An 18,511-nucleotide genomic window follows, 5' to 3' on the forward strand; every position below is an offset into this window, starting at 1 on the left:
CACTGATGACCCCGTGGGCCCTGTGGACGCGATGGAGCCGGAGCTCCGCCCCTTCAGTCTGGTCATTCCCTTCACGGTGCAGAAAGGAGAGATCACAGGTGAGACATGCACCTTTTATATCATAATATATATGAATCACCTCAAAGTGTTCTTTTAGAAGCCAATCCCCCCTAGAGGGCAGATTGTTATATACAACTGTAAATCATAGCTTGTTTTATGAAAAAAGTCCAAAACTGCTGTACATAGTGAAATATATGGTTTGGTACATGAGAAAATTAAAATGTTAAAAAGCAAATGTTGGAGTCCTGGCCTGAATGTTCTCTATTCTATACCCTCTAACTTCTGCTTCACTTTATCAAAGTCAACCTTTGCAAAGAGAATGTTCACATATTGAGCTATGATTTGGGTTAGAGAATGTTCACATATTGAGCTATGATTTGGGTTAGAGAATGTTCACATATTGAGCTATGATTTGGGTTAGAGAATGTTCACATATTGAGCTATGATTTGGGTTAGAGAATGTTCACATATTGAGTTATGATTTGGGTTAGAGAATGTTCACATATTGAGTTATGATTTGGGTTAGAGTTGGACCTTACAGCTGCATCATTTCAAAGAAATAATCATCCTGAAAGTGATTTTTGTCTAGGCCCTGCAACCTTTTTTTCCTTTTCTGTGTGTCTTTACTCTTAACCAGTAACATATAGACACATATTTACACACCTGAACAACATCTCACATGTGTACCTTTTATTATAACCAACATTATTCAAACAGCCCTAGTGGTTGCAGAGATACATCCTTTTTAGTTTGGGGATGACATTTAGAGGAAAGAGCTTAAAAATAGGTGGTTTTCTATTGGTTAATAAAAACACACGCGTGTAGTTCCATCAGGAGGAAACAGTCTCTTGGTTGGGGACTATTTCCTGTGGCGGATTAATTTGGTGCTCCAGTATATTTGTATGTGTGATTGAGTCTAAATCCGCTTCAGAGTGATGATGATGATGATGAGTGGAGCATCAAAAGTGCTTTATAAATTGAAATTATTATTATTAATATTATGATGATGATCCCGTTGGGTTTTGTCCTCCAGGTGAAGTGCGAATGCCGTCCGGTCGCACCGCGAGTCCTCACGTCACCGACAACAAGGACGGCACCGTCACCGTCAAGTACTCCCCGACGGAGAGAGGCCTGCACGAGATGGACATCAAGTACGACGGGAACCACATCCCAGGTGACCCCCACACCTGTTCAATCTGAGAGGATGTTCTCTTCAGGCTCAGCCGGAGCAACAGGACTGAACCAATCAGAGAGTGGAGCATCATCGACAAACAGCTGGACCAGCAGGAATAACACCTGGTCCCTGTTCATAACCCTCTTGTGCTATCTCTCCACAGGAAGTCCACTCCAGTTCTACGTGGACGCCATTAACAGCGGCCACGTGACGGCGTACGGCCCCGGCCTGAGTCACGGCACGGTGAACCGACCGGCCACCTTCACCATCGTGACCAAGGACGCCGGAGAAGGTACCAGCAGCACCACCTCACCAACACCCGACAGGGCTTTTATTTTGAAGCATAGGCAGGAAGCAGCAACACTGAGTTCATCTCGTGAGGTCTCAGTCCAGGTCTCTCTCGGCAGGGGGTCTTTCTTTGGCCGTGGAAGGTCCATCCAAAGCTGAGATCAGCTGCAAAGACAACAAGGACGGGACCTGCACCGTGTCCTACCTACCCACCGTCCCTGGAGATTACAACATCATCGTCAAGTTCGATGACAAGCACATCGCCGGCAGCCCCTTCACCGCCAAGACCACAGGTACCAGATCATTCAGTTTGTTCTGTAGAGCCCCACATCACAAACTCTACTCAGAGGGCTTTACGATCTGTACACGTATACCAGGGTCCAGATAGAACCAGGACCAGGGTCCAGATATAATCAGGACCAGGGTCCAGATAGAACCATCAACCAGGGTCCAGATATAATCAGGACTATGGTCCAGATAGAACCATCAACCAGGGTCCAGATAGAACCAGGACTATGGTCCAGATAGAACCATCAACCAGGGTCTAGATAGAACCAGGACCAAGGTCCAGATAGAACCATCAACCAGGGTCCAGATATAATCAGGACTATGGTCCAGATAGAACCATCAACCAGGGTCCAGATAGAACCAGGACTATGGTCCAGATAGAACCATCAACCAGGGTCCAGATATAACCAGGACTATGGTCCAGATAGAACCATCAACCAGGGTCTAGATAGAACCAGGACCAAGGTCCAGATAGAACCATCAACCAGGGTCCAGATAGAACCATCGACCAGGATGATGTACCGCTTTGCAAAGGTTGGCCTGGTTTCATAACCAGATTGTCGCTGGTTCTTCTTTCTGGTTCCGGTGGACCTCCAGGTGACGAGTCCATGAGAACGTCTCAGCTCAACGTCGGCACGGCAACAGACGTTTCCTTGAAGATCACGGAGACGGACCTGAGTATTCTGGCGGCAAGCATCAGGGCGCCGTCGGGCAGCGAGGAGGCGTGTCTGCTGAAGAGGCTTCCCAACAGACACATTGGTCAGTGGGGGGACGGCGGTGGTCACGAGGAACAAAGAATGCTAGCAAAGAATGCTAACAAAGAATGCTAACTAGACGGTAACGCTCTCTTAAAGTGACACAAGCTAACAGCTAGCTTCACGTCGCTAACTCTGCAAACAGGAAATGTGGGACGATTAGTTGCATTGGCTGCGGGTAGCTTCTTGAGCTAAAGGGATCTGAAGGACTTCTTTGGGACTTGAGCTGAAAGACGTTGAGACAGAAACCAACATGGCTTCCAGCCGTCCGATCTCTCTCCTCTCACCTGCAGGGATCTCGTTCACGCCGAAGGAAGTGGGCGAGCACATGGTGAGCGTGAAGAAGAGCGGGAAGCACGTGACTAACAGCCCCTTCAAGATCCTGGTCGGCCAGTCGGAGATCGGGGACGCCAGTAAGGTGCAAGTCTACGGCCAGGGGCTGGTGGAGGGGCACACCTTCGAGGTGGCCGAGTTCATCGTGGACACCAGGAGCGCAGGTACCATCAAAAACCTTTATCCAGACCAGATCCACACATCAAAACCTGTATCCAGACCTGACCTCATGTCCCCCCAGGCTACGGGGGTCTGGGCCTGTCCATCGAGGGCCCCAGCAAGGTGGACATCACCTGTGAGGACGTGGAGGACGGAACCTGTAAAGTCACCTTCTGCCCCACCGAGCCGGGGAGCTACATCATCAGCATCAAGTTCGCCGACCTGCACGTGCCAGGTAGGAGCCGCCGGACCAGCATGCTCTCTGTTATTGGTGACCAGGTAGGAGCCGCCGGGCCAGCATGCTCTCTGTTATTGGTGACCAGGTACGAGCCGCCAAACAAACAAACACACAAGCAAACAGATGTTGTTCTGGCGCCGACAGGAAGTCCGTTCACCGTGAAGGTGTTTGGAGAAGGCCGGATGAAGGAGAGCATCACCAGGAGGCGCCACGCTCCCTCCATCGCTAGTGTGGGCAGCACCTGTGACCTCAACCTCAAGATACCAGGTGAGACTCCTCCTCTACTCTTCCTCCTCCTCCTCTTCATCCTCCTCCTCCTCACCTCCTGCTCTCCGCCCACCCAGGGAACTGGTTCCACCTGGTCTCGGCCCAGGAGCGGCTGACCCAGACCTTCACCCGCAGCACTTACACCCGGACGGAGCGCACGGAGATCAGTAAGACTCGAGCCGGGGAGACGAAGAGGGAGGTGAGGGTGGAGGAGAGCACGCGGGTGGGCGAGCCCTTCAGGGACCCGCGGGTGGGCGAGCCCTTCAGGGACGCCTTCCCCTTCCTGGGGAGGAAGGCGCTGGCCGGGTTCAGCGGCCCGCCTCCTGCTGTTGCTGCTCTGCAGGAAGGTGAGACAGGGTGAGGGGTGAGGTGTGTTCTGTCTTAATCTGTAAACATTGTCAATATTTTTCAATTTTGCCTTCCTCCTCCTCCCCCTCCCAGGGGAAGCGTGCCCTCAGGAGATGACGGGCGTGGTGACGAGTCCAGCAGGAGAGACAGAGGAGGCAGAGATCATCAAAGGGGAGGACAGCTCCTACAGCGTCCGCTTCGTGCCTCAGGAGACGGGCGCTCACACGGTGACCGTGAAGTACCGCGGCCAGCACGTCCCAGGGAGCCCCTTCCAGTTCACCGTGGGGCCCCTGGGGGAGGGAGGGTCCCACAAGGTCCGAGCAGGAGGCACCGGGCTGGACCGAGGCGTGGCTGGAATCCCAGGTGGGCTTTGCTGTTGATGATGTAAAATGCACAGGTGTGTTGGTTCAAAGGTAAAGAGCTGATGGTGGTAGACGTGTGGTTCTGGGTCCTCAGCTGAGTTCAGCATCTGGACCAGGGAGGCCGGAGCAGGAGGTCTGTCCATCGCCGTGGAGGGACCCAGTAAGGCCGAGATCACCTTCGAAGACCGGAAGGACGGATCCTGTGGAGTCGCCTACGTGGTCCAGGAGCCAGGTGAGACCTGCACACAGATCCTGGATCAGATTTAATCCCTGATGAAATGTGAATTAAGAATCTAGACAGGTGTGTCCTCTCCACAGGTAGGATGTTGTGGAGAACCACCAGGCTCAAGTCTGGTCCCACCAGCTTTCATATCCTGGATATGAACTCAATGCTCCTGTTCGTCTCTATGCAGACGACTCCCTGTTCTACGGAGGAGGTCCTAACCTCGTTTACAGAGGAGCTAACCTCCTTTATTGAGGTCCTAACCTTCTTTATAGAGGAGCTAACCTCTTTTACTGAGGTCCTAACCTCCTTTATAGAGGAGCTAACCTCCTTTACTGAGGTCCTAACCTCCTTTATAGAGGAGTTAGCCTCCTTTACTGAGGAGTTAAACTCCTTTATAGAGGGGTTAACCTCCTTTACTGAGGAGTTAAACTCCTTTACTGAGGGGTTAACTTCCTTTACAGAGGTCCTAACCTCCTTTACTGAGGAGTTAACCTCATTTATAGAGGAGTTAATCTCCTCTACTGAAGACTGAAGCTCTAGAATGTACTTAATAGAAGACCCACACGTTAGATCCTAGCTGTTGGTTATTTAATAGAAGGTAGAACCAGGCATCACTTATTGAATCGATAGTGGGCTCGGAAGGGTTCCCTACTGAAGCTTCTGCTCGTGACCTCATCGTGACCTTAAACATAGTTTTATTCTACGCCCGTCTCTCCAGGAGACTACGAGGTTTCCATCAAGTTCAACGAGGATCACATCCCCGACTCTCCGTTCATCGTGCCCATCGCCACCCAGTCCGGCGACGCCCGGCGCCTCACCATCACCAGCTTGCAGGTGAGAGCCTCTTCATCGTCTTCATCACGGTAAACACAACCCATCGTCTACATCACGGTAAACACAACCTATCGTCTTCATCACGGTAAACACAACCCATCGTCTTCATCCCGGTAAACAAAACCCACCGTCTTCATCACGGTAAACTTCTGTCCTCCTCCAGGAGATGGTCTGAACCAGGGCCCCATTCTTCGTACGTGGTCCAACAAAGTTGATCAAATGTCCTATTATCCATCTTAAATTACTGAGATGATTGACATCAGGCTATCTGGGTTTCTCAAAGGTTGACCCGCCCTCAAACAGTCTCGTTAATTCTAACCAGACGTCAGTCATCTGGATAATGTTCCTCTTCAGAAGAGAGCAGCGTTGAACACTGACACCACGATGTTCTAACAGTACAAAGTCTAAAGCTGCGTTCACAGCAAACGCATTGTGAATATTCACAATGCGTTTGCTGTGAACGCAGCTTAACACCGTGTGATTCTCTGTATTCTCATCACGAGTCCACCTTAATCATTTTCTAATGATGATATGTATGGTGTACTAATAACACTGTCATATAATTATGAATGCTTTCAACACATCCATAAGTTTGATTTGATTTGATTAAGGGATTTAGATGCGTTGCTATGGTGATTTTTCCAAGCTTGCTTCGTGGAACCGAAAAGCCTGACCTACGTCATCTTATCCTGAAAATGATCCGGCTAACTCAGTAAGCCAGGTCTGAGGAATAGGGCCCTGGTCTGGACTCTAACAGACTCAGTAAGGTTCTCCTTCTGTCCTCCTCCAGGAGATGGGTCTGAAGGTGGGGCAGGAGGCCTCCTTCTCTGTGCAGCTGAACGGAGCCAGAGGGCCGATCGATGCTAAGATCCACACGCCGTCAGGAGCCATCGAGGAGTGTTACATCACGGAGCTGGACAGCGGTAAGACCACCATTGCATCATACCTCTATACCATTACATCATACCTCTATACCATTACATCATACCTCTATACCATTACATCATACCTCTATACCATTACATCATACCTCTATACCATTACAACATACATCTATACCATTATATCATGCCTCTATACCATTACATCATACATCTATACCATTACATCATACCTCTATACCATTGCATCATACCTCTATACCATTGCATCATACCTCTATACCATTACATCATACCTCTATACCATTACATCATACCTCTATACCATTAAATCATGCATCTATACCATTACATCTATACCATTACATCATACCTTTATACCATTACATTATACCTCTATACCATTACATTATACCTCTATACCATTACATCATACCTCTATTATACCATTACATCATGCCTCTATACCATTACATCATACCTCTATACCATTACATCATACCTCTATACCATTACATCTATACCATTACATCATACCTTTATACCATTACATTATACCTCTATACCATTACATCATACCTCTATACCATTACATTATACCTCTATACCATTACATCATACCTCTATTATACCATTACATCATACCTCTATACCATTACATCATACCTCTATACCATTACATCATACCTCTATTATACCATTACATCATACCTCTATACCATTTCATCATACCTCTATACCATTACATCATACCTCTATACCATTAAATCATACCTCTATACCATTACATCATACCTCTATTATACCATTACATCATACCTCTATACCATTACATCATACCTCTATTATACCATTACATCATACCTCTATACCATTACATCATACCTCTATTATACCATTACATCATACCTCTATACCATTACATCATACCTCTATACCATTAAATCATACATCTATACCATTACATCATACCTCTATATCATTACGTCATACCTCTATACCATTAAATCATACCTCTATACCATTACATCATACCTCTATTATACCATTACATCATACCTCTATACCATTGCATCATACCTCTATTATACCATTACATCATACCTCTATACCATTACATCATACCTCTATTATACCATTACATCATACCTCTATACCATTTCATCATACCTCTATACCATTACATCATACCTCTATACCATTAAATCATACCTCTATACCATTACATCATACCTCTATTATACCATTACATCATACCTCTATACCATTAAATCATACCTCTATTATACCATTACATCATACCTCTATACCATTACATCATACCTCTATTATACCATTACATCATACCTCTATACCATTACATCATACCTCTATACCATTAAATCATACATCTATACCATTACATCATACCTCTATATCATTACGTCATACCTCTATACCATTACATCATACATCTATACCATTACATCATACCTCTATACTATTACATCTATACCATTACATCATACATCTATACTATAATCATATTGCTATTCCATTGGTCCTTCATGACATCATAGCTCTATACTATTGGTCACGCCTTTCCTAAATGTATATTATCTGTCCCATGTATTCTGGTCCATGCTGGGTTCCCTCTACATGACACCTGGCTCTATGTAAACCAGGTGTCCCAGTTAGCTGTCTCTGCAACAACCAGTTCATCACACTGTGACAGAGCTGATGTGTTTCTGCCCCCCACAGACCAGCATGCTATCAGGTTCATCCCAAGAGAAAACGGAGTTCATTCCATTGACGTTCGTTTCAACGGCAGCCACGTCCCCGGCAGTCCCTTCAAGATCCGGGTGGGAGAACCGGGACAGGTAGGAGATCCTGGCATGGTGTCTGCCTCCGGACCGGGCCTGGAGGGAGGAACCACAGGTAAGTAAAGACCTTAAAGACAGCTTAACCTCAGAGCTCTTAGTGGAGAGTTTGAACAGGTGTCCTCCCTCAGGCGTGGCGTTGGAGTTCAGCGTGAACACCTGCAATGCTGGATCAGGAGCTCTGTCTGTGACCATCGACGGGCCGTCAAAGGTGAAGATGGACTGTCAGGAGTGTCCAGAGGGCTACAAGGTGTCCTACACGCCCATGGCTCCTGGAAACTACCTCATCTCCATCAAGTATGGAGGCCCCCAGCACATTGTAGGGAGTCCCTTCAAGGCCAAGGTCTCAGGTGGGTCAAAGGTCCACGGAGCCGGCTGGTGTGCTGGAGTTCCTCAGTAGGTCGTTGAGTGTTTGTAGGAGGTGTCTCCTAGTCTGGGGAAACGGACCCAGACCTCCTCAGTAATGGTACGGTCCTGACTCGAGTCCACTGCCTCCTGCAGAGTCCAATGAGCAACACTAAAGCTGCTTCCTGAGACGGTTTGGAGATCGACCCTTTACAAAAACAGCTCTAGCAGCTTCTTAGGGCGACTCTAAAGGACACCGAGGAAAGGGTCCAATAAAGGGTGCTGTCACAGCTGAACTCATTACAAGAGGTGTCCATTTGTTTTTGGAGATTCAAGCTTTGTTTATAGTAAATCATATTATATTTTATTATATTATAGTGCGGCAGAGTATTTGATGGTTAACCGATGTGTCTCTGCTTGTCTGCAGGACCTCGTCTGTCCGGCGGACACAGTCTGCACGAGACGTCCTCTGTTCTCGTGGAAACGGTCTCCAAGACGTCCGCGATGGGAGGCGCGTTCAGCTCCTTACCAAAGTTCTCCTCCGACGCCAGCAAAGTGGTCTCAAGAGGTTCTGGTCTGTCCAAGGCCTTCGTGGGCCAGAAGAACCAGTTCACGGTGGACTGCAGCAGAGCAGGTGAGGAACTGAGACCCGGAGGAAGCAGTAGATCTCCGTGTCCGTCCCTGAAACTAAAACCGTCGTCTCCATCCTGGACTCTGCAGGCACCAACATGCTGATGGTGGGCGTCCACGGGCCCAAGACGCCCTGCGAGGAGGTCTACGTCAAGCACATGGGCAACCGGATGTACAGCATCAGCTACACCGTGAAGGAGCAGGGCGGCTACATCCTCATCCTCAAGTGGGGGGACGAGCACGTCCCCGGGAGCCCGTTCCACTTCGTCGTGTCTTAGGACCTGAACTCTTCCTCTCCATGTCCTCCCCCTCGTCCCCCTCCTCATCCTCACCCTGATGCACTGAAGACGCCGAGACCTTTGTTCCAAAGTTCTCCTTCATTCTTCAACATTTGTATAAGTAGCTAAGTATTCTGGAGAAGGAAGCAAACACAACCTGCGTAATCTGATCCTGAACCAGAGTTTAGAATGTCATTCACCAGTTTCACGCCGTCTACGATCGAGATATTAGCACGTTAGCACGTTAGCACGAGGCAGTACGATTTTAAGATCACATAAGATGGATCTTGATTTGATCAAAATGAATCCTCTCCAGGACATTGAGACTAACTTTAGATCAAGAGTGAGATCTTGAACCAGATCTTTAGACTGGTTTAAGTGAACAGATGCGATGGAGTCCAGCAGGAAACTACTGGAGTCAGGCGGAGGAGCTGTGACTAGTTTTTTATTTATTCTCTCTTTTTATTTTCTTTGACAGAAAATGGTCTTGTTGATGAGGAAGAGCAGGCGATGAGGAAGATCTTAGAAAGACGGCTTTGTTTTTTTACCACATGGAGACGTGCGATGGAGCGATCGGTGCTGAATGTTGAAGAAACGTAATATTACAGAGTGATATTTTATAGTGATTTTTGTATGTATCAAAACTGGATGAATGCATTTGAACTGTTTAGTATGTTAACCTTCAATCTGGCAACATTGTGCTGGCATAATAAAGGTTTACCCGCTGAGCGCCTGCTGCTTTATACGACCCGGACTAGACCAGGAGGGGTCCAGACCGGGACTAGACCAGGACCGGGTCCAAACCGGGACTAGACAAGGACGGGTCCAGACCAGGACTAGAGCAGGACCGGGTCCAAACCGGGACTAGACCAGGACCGGGTCCAGACCGGGACTAGACCAGGACGGGTCCAGACGGGACTAGACAAGGACGGGTCCAGACCAGGACTAGACCAGGACCGGGTCCAGACCGGGCCTAGAGCAGGACCGGGTCCAGACCAGAACTAGACCAGGACCGGGTCCAGACCGGGACTAGAGCAGGACGGGTCCAGACCAGGACTAGACCAGGACCAGGTCCAGACCGGGACTAGAGCAGGACCAGGTCCAGACCGGGACTAGACCAGGACTGGTCCAGACCAGGACTAGAGCAGGACCAGGTCCAGACCGGGACTAGACCAGGACGTGTCCAGACCGGACTAGACCAGGACAGGTCCAGACGGGACTAGACCGGGACCGGGTCCAGACCAGGACTAGAGCAGGACCAGGTCCAGACCGGGACTAGACCAGGACGGGTCCAGACCGGACTAGACCAGGACAGGTCCAGACGGGACTAGACCAGGACCGGGTCCAGACCAGGACTAGAGCAGGACCAGGTCCAGACCAGGACTAGACCAGGACGGGTCCAGACGGGACTACGGGGGAAAAGGTTAAGGGTTTGAGGTTAAGGGGTAAAGGTTAAAAGTCAAGGTTAAGGGGTAAAGGTTAAGGGTTTGAGGTTAAGGGGTAAAGGTTAAAAGTCAAGGTTAAGGGGTAAAGGTTAAAAGTCAAGGTTTAGGGGTAAAGGTTAAGGGTTTGAGGTTAAGGGGTAAAGGTTAAAAGTCAAGGTTAAGGGGTAAAGGTTAAAAGTCAAGGTTTAGGGGTAAAGGTTAAGGGGTAAAGGTTAAAAGTCAAGGTTAAGGGGTAAAGGTTAAGGGGTAAAGGTTAAAAGTCAAGGTTAAGGGGTAAAGGTTAAAAGTCAAGGTTAAGGGGTAAAGGTTAAGGAGTAAAGGTTAAAAGTCAAGGTTGAGGGATAAGAGTTCAAAGTTAAGGGTTTGACGTTAAGGAGTAAAGGTCAACGGTGAAATATTTAAGGTCAATGCTTAAAGTCCCCGGTTTCCCTGGTCCGGGCGAGGTAGCTTCAAACCGTGGGCCGCTATGCATCAGTAGTCTGGACTCTCCCCGAGACCTGCTGGCCTTGGGACACCCGGCCAGGGGCTGATGCCGGCCTGCATGGCTCCAGGATCACTGAGCCACTCAAACAAATATATGAGAATTAAAAACCTGAGCCACTTTGAGTATCCAGACTCTCTGGTCTCTGGTCTTAGTCCTGATCCTTCTTAGTCCATTTATATATTTATTTTCTATATATATCTATATATTGTATACATATATATATATATATATATATATATATATATATATATATATATATATATATATATATATAATGTAGAAATATAAAGTTGTATATATACTATATGCACATACAAATGTATATGTGCATAAATACATTTATATATTATAAATATGTATATATATATTATATATACATGTATACATATACATACATATTATAAATATATATATACATATTATATGTATACATATTTATATATACATACATATATACATACATATTATAAATATATATATATATATATATATATATTTATAATATGTATGTATATATATATATATATATATATATATTTATAATATGTATATATTTATATATACATACATATTATAAATACATATATATACATACATATTATATATTTATATATACATACATATTATATATACATACATATATATTTATGTATACATACATATACATATATGTACATACATACTATAAATATATATATATATATATATATATATATATATATATATATATATATATACATATACATACATAGTGTATATATATATATATATATATATATATATATATATATATATATATATATGCATACATATTATAAATATATATATTTATATTGCGGACCTGCAGCAGCAGACCAGCAGGGGGAAGCAGAGATTCATCCCACTGAATGAAATCTGTATTTAACAGGAAGAAACTATTAATATCATAAAACACATAAAAAGATGTTTTTCAATCAGAAAAGAAAGAAATCAGTTTGATCTAAATAAAGTTTATGAGTCTTCCTCTCTTTGAGCTTCATCATCGTCTTCCTCTCCTCTGAGTCGACTGAGAATCAGGACATTCTGAATATTGTCTATGAAATAATATGATTTGATTATTAGAGAATAAATCAGCAGGACGGTGATCAGCTAATCAATAACTAATAATAACAAGAAAAGACAAATACTCAAATCATTGTAACTTTTTCTACACGTTGTAATTCAGTGAATACATAATAAATCATGTGAAGCTGAAGCTAAAAATATGAACTCCTTATTTAACCAGCCGGCTTTCTAATCCAGGAGACGATTCCTCCTCCTCTTATTCTTCCTCCTCCTCCTCCTCCTCCTCCTCCTCCACATCCTCCTCTTCCTCCTACTCCTCCACATCCTCCTCTTCCTCCTACTCCTCCTCATCCTCCTCCTCTTCCTCCTCCTCCACATCCTCCTCTTCCTCCTACTCCTCCTCATCCTCCTCCTCCTTCTCCTCTTCCTCCTACTCCTCCTCCTCCTCCTCCTCCTCCTCTTCCTCCTAACTAGTCTCTCTCAGAGTGTTAACTAGTCTCTTCCTCCTCATCCTCCTCCTCTTCCTCCTCCTCCTCTTCCTCATCCTCCTCCTACTCCTCCTCTTCCTCCTAACTAGTCTCTCTCTCAGTGTTAACTAGTAACTAGTATATATAAACGTGTGGTTTCTTCTCATCCTCTGGACGGGGAGCGTCGGGGTCGTTATGCCAGAGGGTTCACGGTGAATCACGGTCGTCTGAACACACTTTAAGTTAAGTTATATACATTATATACATTATATATATATATATATATATATATATTATATACATTATATATTTACATTATATATATATATATATTATATATATACATTATATATTTACATTATATATATATATATATTATGCCAGAGGGTTCACGGTGAATCACGGCCGTCTGAACACACTCTAAGTCCCTCGCTGGTGAACATAAAGGAAGAGTGAATGTGAGCGTTAACGGTTCAGGAGCTTCATCATTGACATGAGGAGGATGAGGAGGAAGAGGAGGAAGAGGAGGTTCTATTCATAGAGGTGAAGAACCCGAGGCCTCCTTCCTCTGACCCGGACTGGAGGAACTCATCATCCTTCAGTCCACAAGATAAAGTACAGGAAGCAGGTTCTTCATGTCAACGCTGCCATTTACCGAGGTTCCCTCAACGCCTCATGAGTAGCTGCTCCACTGACTTCTACTGTGATGTTCCATAGGTTCATTATATATATATATATATATATATATATATATAGATATTACACATTACACTGATATTACACATTACACTGATATTACACATTACACTGATATTACACTGATATTACACATTACACTGATATTACACTGATATTACACTGATATTACACATTACACTGATATTACACTGATATTACACATTACACTGATATTACACTGATATTACACATTACACTGATATTACACTGATATTACACTGATATTACACATTACACTGCTATTACACATTACACTGATAATACACTGATATTACAGTACTATAGTACTATGTACTAGTACTAGTACTAGTGCTATGGCCACTGTGGCTAAGTGGTTAGCATGCCTGTCTTCAATCAGAGGATCGGTGGTTCCGGCTCCACTAGTCCACATCGTTGTGTCCTTGAGACTCTTAACCCCTAACTGTGCCCCGTTGCTATGACTACGGTGTAGAGAGCAACACAATAAAAGCCCTCTCTTCCTCCACAATAAAGCCCTCTCTTCCTCCACAATAAAAGCCTTCTCTTCCTCCACAATAAAAGCCCTCTCTTCCTCCACAATAAAAGCCTTCTCTTCCTCCACAATAAAAGCCCTCTCTTCCTCCACAATACATCCTCCTCCTCCTCCTCCTCCTCCTCCTCTTCCTCTTCCTCCTAGTGGGTGGAGGTCACAGTCTCTTGATGTCGGTTGATTTTCTCTCCAAACAAACAAAGTGAGACAAATATGAAAATCCATATTTCCGTCATCTGTTTCCTATAAATCTGCTGCATGACGACGATGAAGATGACGAAGCAGCTCTTCATTCTTTTTTTAGCATCAAAAAGAATCGGTTCCTATTTTTAAAAAGAACATTTTGTGTTTCCTCACATCTATAAATATAAAATAAATTCTATAAATAGTGAAAAAATAATAATTAACAGAAACACTTCTTCTTCTTCTTCTTCTTCTTCTTCTTCTTCTTCTTCTTTTTCTTTTTCTTTTTCTTCTTCTTCTTCTTCTTCTTCTTCTTAAAGCCATAAAGATCTGATCATGAAGAAGAGATTACAAACATTCTTCTGCCAGTTAACGCGTCCCTGGATATGGATATGAACATGAACATGAATATGTTTCTGCTTCTGTAAATTAAAGCTCTAACTCACGTTCATTTGTTCAGCAGCGCTAACGGAGAATTAATGAATTAATAACAATAGTTTTCTTGTTGTCTTCAGGATGTCTTCAGGATGGGCAGCAGAAGGCTCACATAAAGACTTTTATTCTCATATTTATTCCTTCAGAGCACAGAATCAGATAAGTGGCTCCCAGAAGAGCAGAAGGCACAAAGTATTTAAGTTTCATGAAAGAGAAAGTATTTAAAGAGTGAACGACGTGCAGTTTATCATTACATAGACGGACATTAAATATCCACACAAATTATTAATTTGTATCTTCTTCCCTTCCTGCAGCCAGGTTAGCTGTTTCTAGTGTTTATGCTAAGCTAAGCTATCTGTCTCCCCGTCCTATGTCCTACACCAACAATAAACCCACAGCTGTACCATGAACTTCATCCAGAACCCTGTTACCAGGACCATGACCTGAATCCAGTATTCAGTTACCAGGACCATGAACTTCATCCAGTATCCGGTCACCAGGACCATGACCATGAACTTCATCCAGTATCCAGTTACCAGGACCAGCACCTGAATCCAGTATCCAGTTACTAGGACCAGGACCATGAACTTCATCCAGAACCTTGTTACCAGGACCCACACCTGAATCCAGTATCCTATTACCAGGACCAGGACCATGAACTTGTAGGATGGCGCGCCTGTGTGAATTAAGGGAGGAGATCGTCTGAGGAAGAAAGTCCCGGGGAGAAAAAGTCCGGTCTGAGTCCCTTGAAGATCACATCAGGGTCACCAAACTGTCGGAGCCGACTTCTGGTTGGTTTCTACGGGTGAGCAGGCGTGTCTACGCGTCTTGGCACATGATCCCAGTCTCTACCTCTCAGGTGACCACATTTGTTGTGATTACCTTTGTAATGGCGGCTGCCATTTTGTCCGTCACATGTTCGTCGGTCCAGTAACAGTGGAATCCATTTCATGAAGACTGAAGACATCAGAACTAGAAAAAGGAAATGTAACATTTAGAATCTTAAAACCTCAGATTATTTTCATCTGTACCCATGAAAACGGTCAGAGACGTCCTTCAGAGACGTCCTTTAGGTCAGAGGCGTCCTTCAGAGACATCCTTCAGGTCAGAGCCTTTAGGTCAGTGACGTCCTTCAGAGACGTCCTTTAGGTCAGAGACGTCCTTCAGAGACGTCCTTCAGGTCAGAGACGTCCTTCAGAGACGTCCTTCAGAGACGTCCTTTAAGTCAGAGACGTCCTTTAGGTCAATTCAATTCAATTCAATTCAGTTTATTTTGTACAGCCCAACATCACAAATACAAGTTTGCCTCGGAGGGCTTTACAATCTGTACAAATGACATCCCTGTCCCGGGATCTCACATCGGATCAGGAAAAACTCCCCCAAAAAGATAGTAAAAACCCTTTCACAGGGAAAAAAGGGGAAGAAACCTGAGGGAGAGCAACAGAGGAGGATCCCTCTCCCCGGATGGACAGAAGCAATAGATGTCATGTGGCCAGAATGAATAACGTAACAGAGTTACAGCACATTCAATGAATGTGACAGAAATTATTCATATAATGAGTAGTATGCATGGTCCATGATCCAGATAGCCACGACCCATTAAGCAGAAGGAGGTAGAGAGGAGGGGCATCCCAGGGGCAGTGGGAGGAGAAAGCAGGGCCATGGCAGCTGGCAGGACGGCTCCAGGCCAGTTGCATCAGCAGGGCCATGGTTGTATCAGCAGGGCCAGTGGCTCCAGGTGGTTCCAGGCAGCCACGAATCCATGGAAAAAGAAAGTAGAGTTAGTAATATGCATTGAAGAGACAATCATTTATCCAGAAGGAGAGAAAGAAGAGGTGAAGAGGAGGAGGGAGGAGCAAAAAGAGGAAGAGAAGGAAAGGAGGAGCTCAGTGTATCCTAAAATGTCCCCCAGCAGTCTAGGCCTATAGCAGCATATCTAGGGGCTGGACCAGGGCAAACCTGAGCCAGCCCTAACTATAAGCCTGAAACAGCCCTAACTATAAGCGCCATCAAAGAGGAAAGTCTTAAGTCTACTCTTAAATGAGGTGACCGTGCCTGCCCCCCGAACTGAAAGTTGAAGCTGATTCCACAGAAGAGGAGCCCGATAACTGAAAGCTCTCGCCCCCAACCTACTTTTTAACACTCTGGGAACCACAAGTAACCCTGCATCCAGTGAGCGTAATGCTCTTGTGGGGTAATATGGCACTATAAGGTCCTTAAGATATGATGGTGCATCACCAATTAAGGCTTTGTAGGTAAGGAGAAGGATTTTAAATATGATTCTCGATCTTACAGGAAGCCAGTGGAGAGCAGCTAGTACAGGAGTAATGTGATCTCTCTTCCGCGTCCTCGTTAGTACACGAGCTGCAGCATTCTGGATAAGTTGGAGAGATCCAAGGGATTTACCAGGGCAGCCTGATAAAACGGAATTACAGTAATCCAGTCTTGAGGTAACAAATGCGTGGATCAATGTTTCTGCATCGCGTTGAGACAGGATGTGCCGGATCTTTGAGATGTTCCGTAGGTGAAAAAAGGCGGTCCTTGAGATCTGTTTCACGTGGGAGCCAAAGGACAGGTCCTGGTCAAAAATAACTCAGAGATTCCTTACGGTGGTGGTAGATGCCAGAGCGATGCCATCCAGAGAAACCATATCATCAGATACTTGATTTCTGAGGTGTTCTGGTCCGAGTAAAATAACTTCAGTCTTGTCCGAGTTCAGCAGCTGGAAGTTGCAGGTCATCCAGGTTTTGATGTCTTTAAGACACGCTTGAAGTTTGGCGACCTGGTAGATTTCATCTGGCCTGATCAGAGACGTCCTTCAGAGACGTCCTTGAGGTCAGAGACGTCCTTCAGAGACGGCATTCAGAAGCTTCCTAACAAAAGTCCTTCTGAAAAGACGTGACATTGATGAAGGACTTCCTGTGTGGTTAAATTTAAATTCCTCTTTCTTGAAAAGGTCGACTGCATGTCTTCATTTAACGGCGCTCCCAAGTCCTCATAAAGGTCCTCGCTGCAGATATTAATCTGACAGATGAAGGAAGGAGATGTGCTGAGAGGAAGCTCCTTGTCCTCATGCTGGAGACACCGAATCCCTTCTCATGGATCAGTCCTCACCCTGGAGACACTGAATCCCTCCTTATGGGTCAGTCCTCACCCTGGAGACACTGAATCCCTCCTCATGGGTCAGTCCTCACCTTGGAGACACTGAATCCCTCCTCACGGGTCAGTCCTCACCTTGGAGACACTGAATCCCTCCTCACGGGTCAGTCATCACGCTGGAGACACTAAATACCTCCTCTTGGGTCAGTCATCACGCTGGAGACACTGAATCCCTCCTCTTGGGTCAGTCATCACGCTGGAGACACTGAATCCCTCCTCACGGGTCAGTCCTCACCTTGGAGACACTGAATCCCTCCCCTTGGGTCAGTCATCACGCTGGAGACACTGAATCCCTCCTCACGGTGTCTCAGGTCTACAGTTCTGCAGGCAGCATGAACATTACTGAGAGATTAATGTTATTTAATTACTTCTATTTCTGTAAAATTACACCACAACCCCTCTGGTGTGTGTGTGTGTGTGTGTGTGTGTGTGTGTGTGTGTGTGTGTGTGTGTGTGTGTGTGTGTGATGATGATGATGATGATGATACTTTATTTTTCTAAACCACGTGATGAACTCTCTCTCTCTCTCTTCAGACTGAAGAGAGAGAGAGAGAGAGAGAGAGAGAGAGAGAGAGAGAGAGAGAGAGAGAGAGAGAGAGAGAGAGAGAGGGAGATCCGTTCTCGCTTCTCTTCCAGCTGAACAGTTTGTTTCTCTCACACTGCGACCAGCTCTCTATGGGACCAGGTCTCTACAGGACCAGCTCTCTACAGGACCAGCTCTCT

General features: G+C 45.4%; 1 protein-coding gene across 1 annotated transcript in view; it reads left to right on the forward strand.

The window, feature by feature from the left end:
* LOC306752214 (filamin-C-like) overlaps nt 1-10,054 on the forward strand; it is a gene marked incomplete at its 5' end in the record, with an annotated part of 44,178 nt that extends 34,124 nt beyond the window's left edge. The window contains 17 exons of the mRNA XM_079235943.1: nt 1-98; nt 1,094-1,234; nt 1,398-1,526; nt 1,642-1,815; nt 2,408-2,569; nt 2,859-3,062; nt 3,140-3,292; nt 3,440-3,562; nt 3,640-3,909; nt 4,004-4,273; nt 4,367-4,504; nt 5,217-5,332; nt 6,123-6,255; nt 7,954-8,130; nt 8,204-8,422; nt 8,845-9,051; nt 9,138-10,054. The exon at nt 1-98 is cut by the window's left edge and continues 2 nt beyond it. Coding sequence (XP_079092069.1) covers nt 1-98; nt 1,094-1,234; nt 1,398-1,526; nt 1,642-1,815; nt 2,408-2,569; nt 2,859-3,062; nt 3,140-3,292; nt 3,440-3,562; nt 3,640-3,909; nt 4,004-4,273; nt 4,367-4,504; nt 5,217-5,332; nt 6,123-6,255; nt 7,954-8,130; nt 8,204-8,422; nt 8,845-9,051; nt 9,138-9,325 — 2,902 coding nt within the window. The 3' untranslated portion in view covers nt 9,326-10,054. The remainder of the gene's footprint in view (nt 99-1,093; nt 1,235-1,397; nt 1,527-1,641; nt 1,816-2,407; nt 2,570-2,858; nt 3,063-3,139; nt 3,293-3,439; nt 3,563-3,639; nt 3,910-4,003; nt 4,274-4,366; nt 4,505-5,216; nt 5,333-6,122; nt 6,256-7,953; nt 8,131-8,203; nt 8,423-8,844; nt 9,052-9,137) is intronic.
* Between the last annotated feature and the right edge of the window lie 8,457 nt (nt 10,055-18,511).

Source organism: Taurulus bubalis (assembly GCF_910589615.1).
Source record: "Taurulus bubalis genome assembly, chromosome: 20".
Taxonomy (NCBI): domain Eukaryota; kingdom Metazoa; phylum Chordata; class Actinopteri; order Perciformes; family Cottidae; genus Taurulus; species Taurulus bubalis.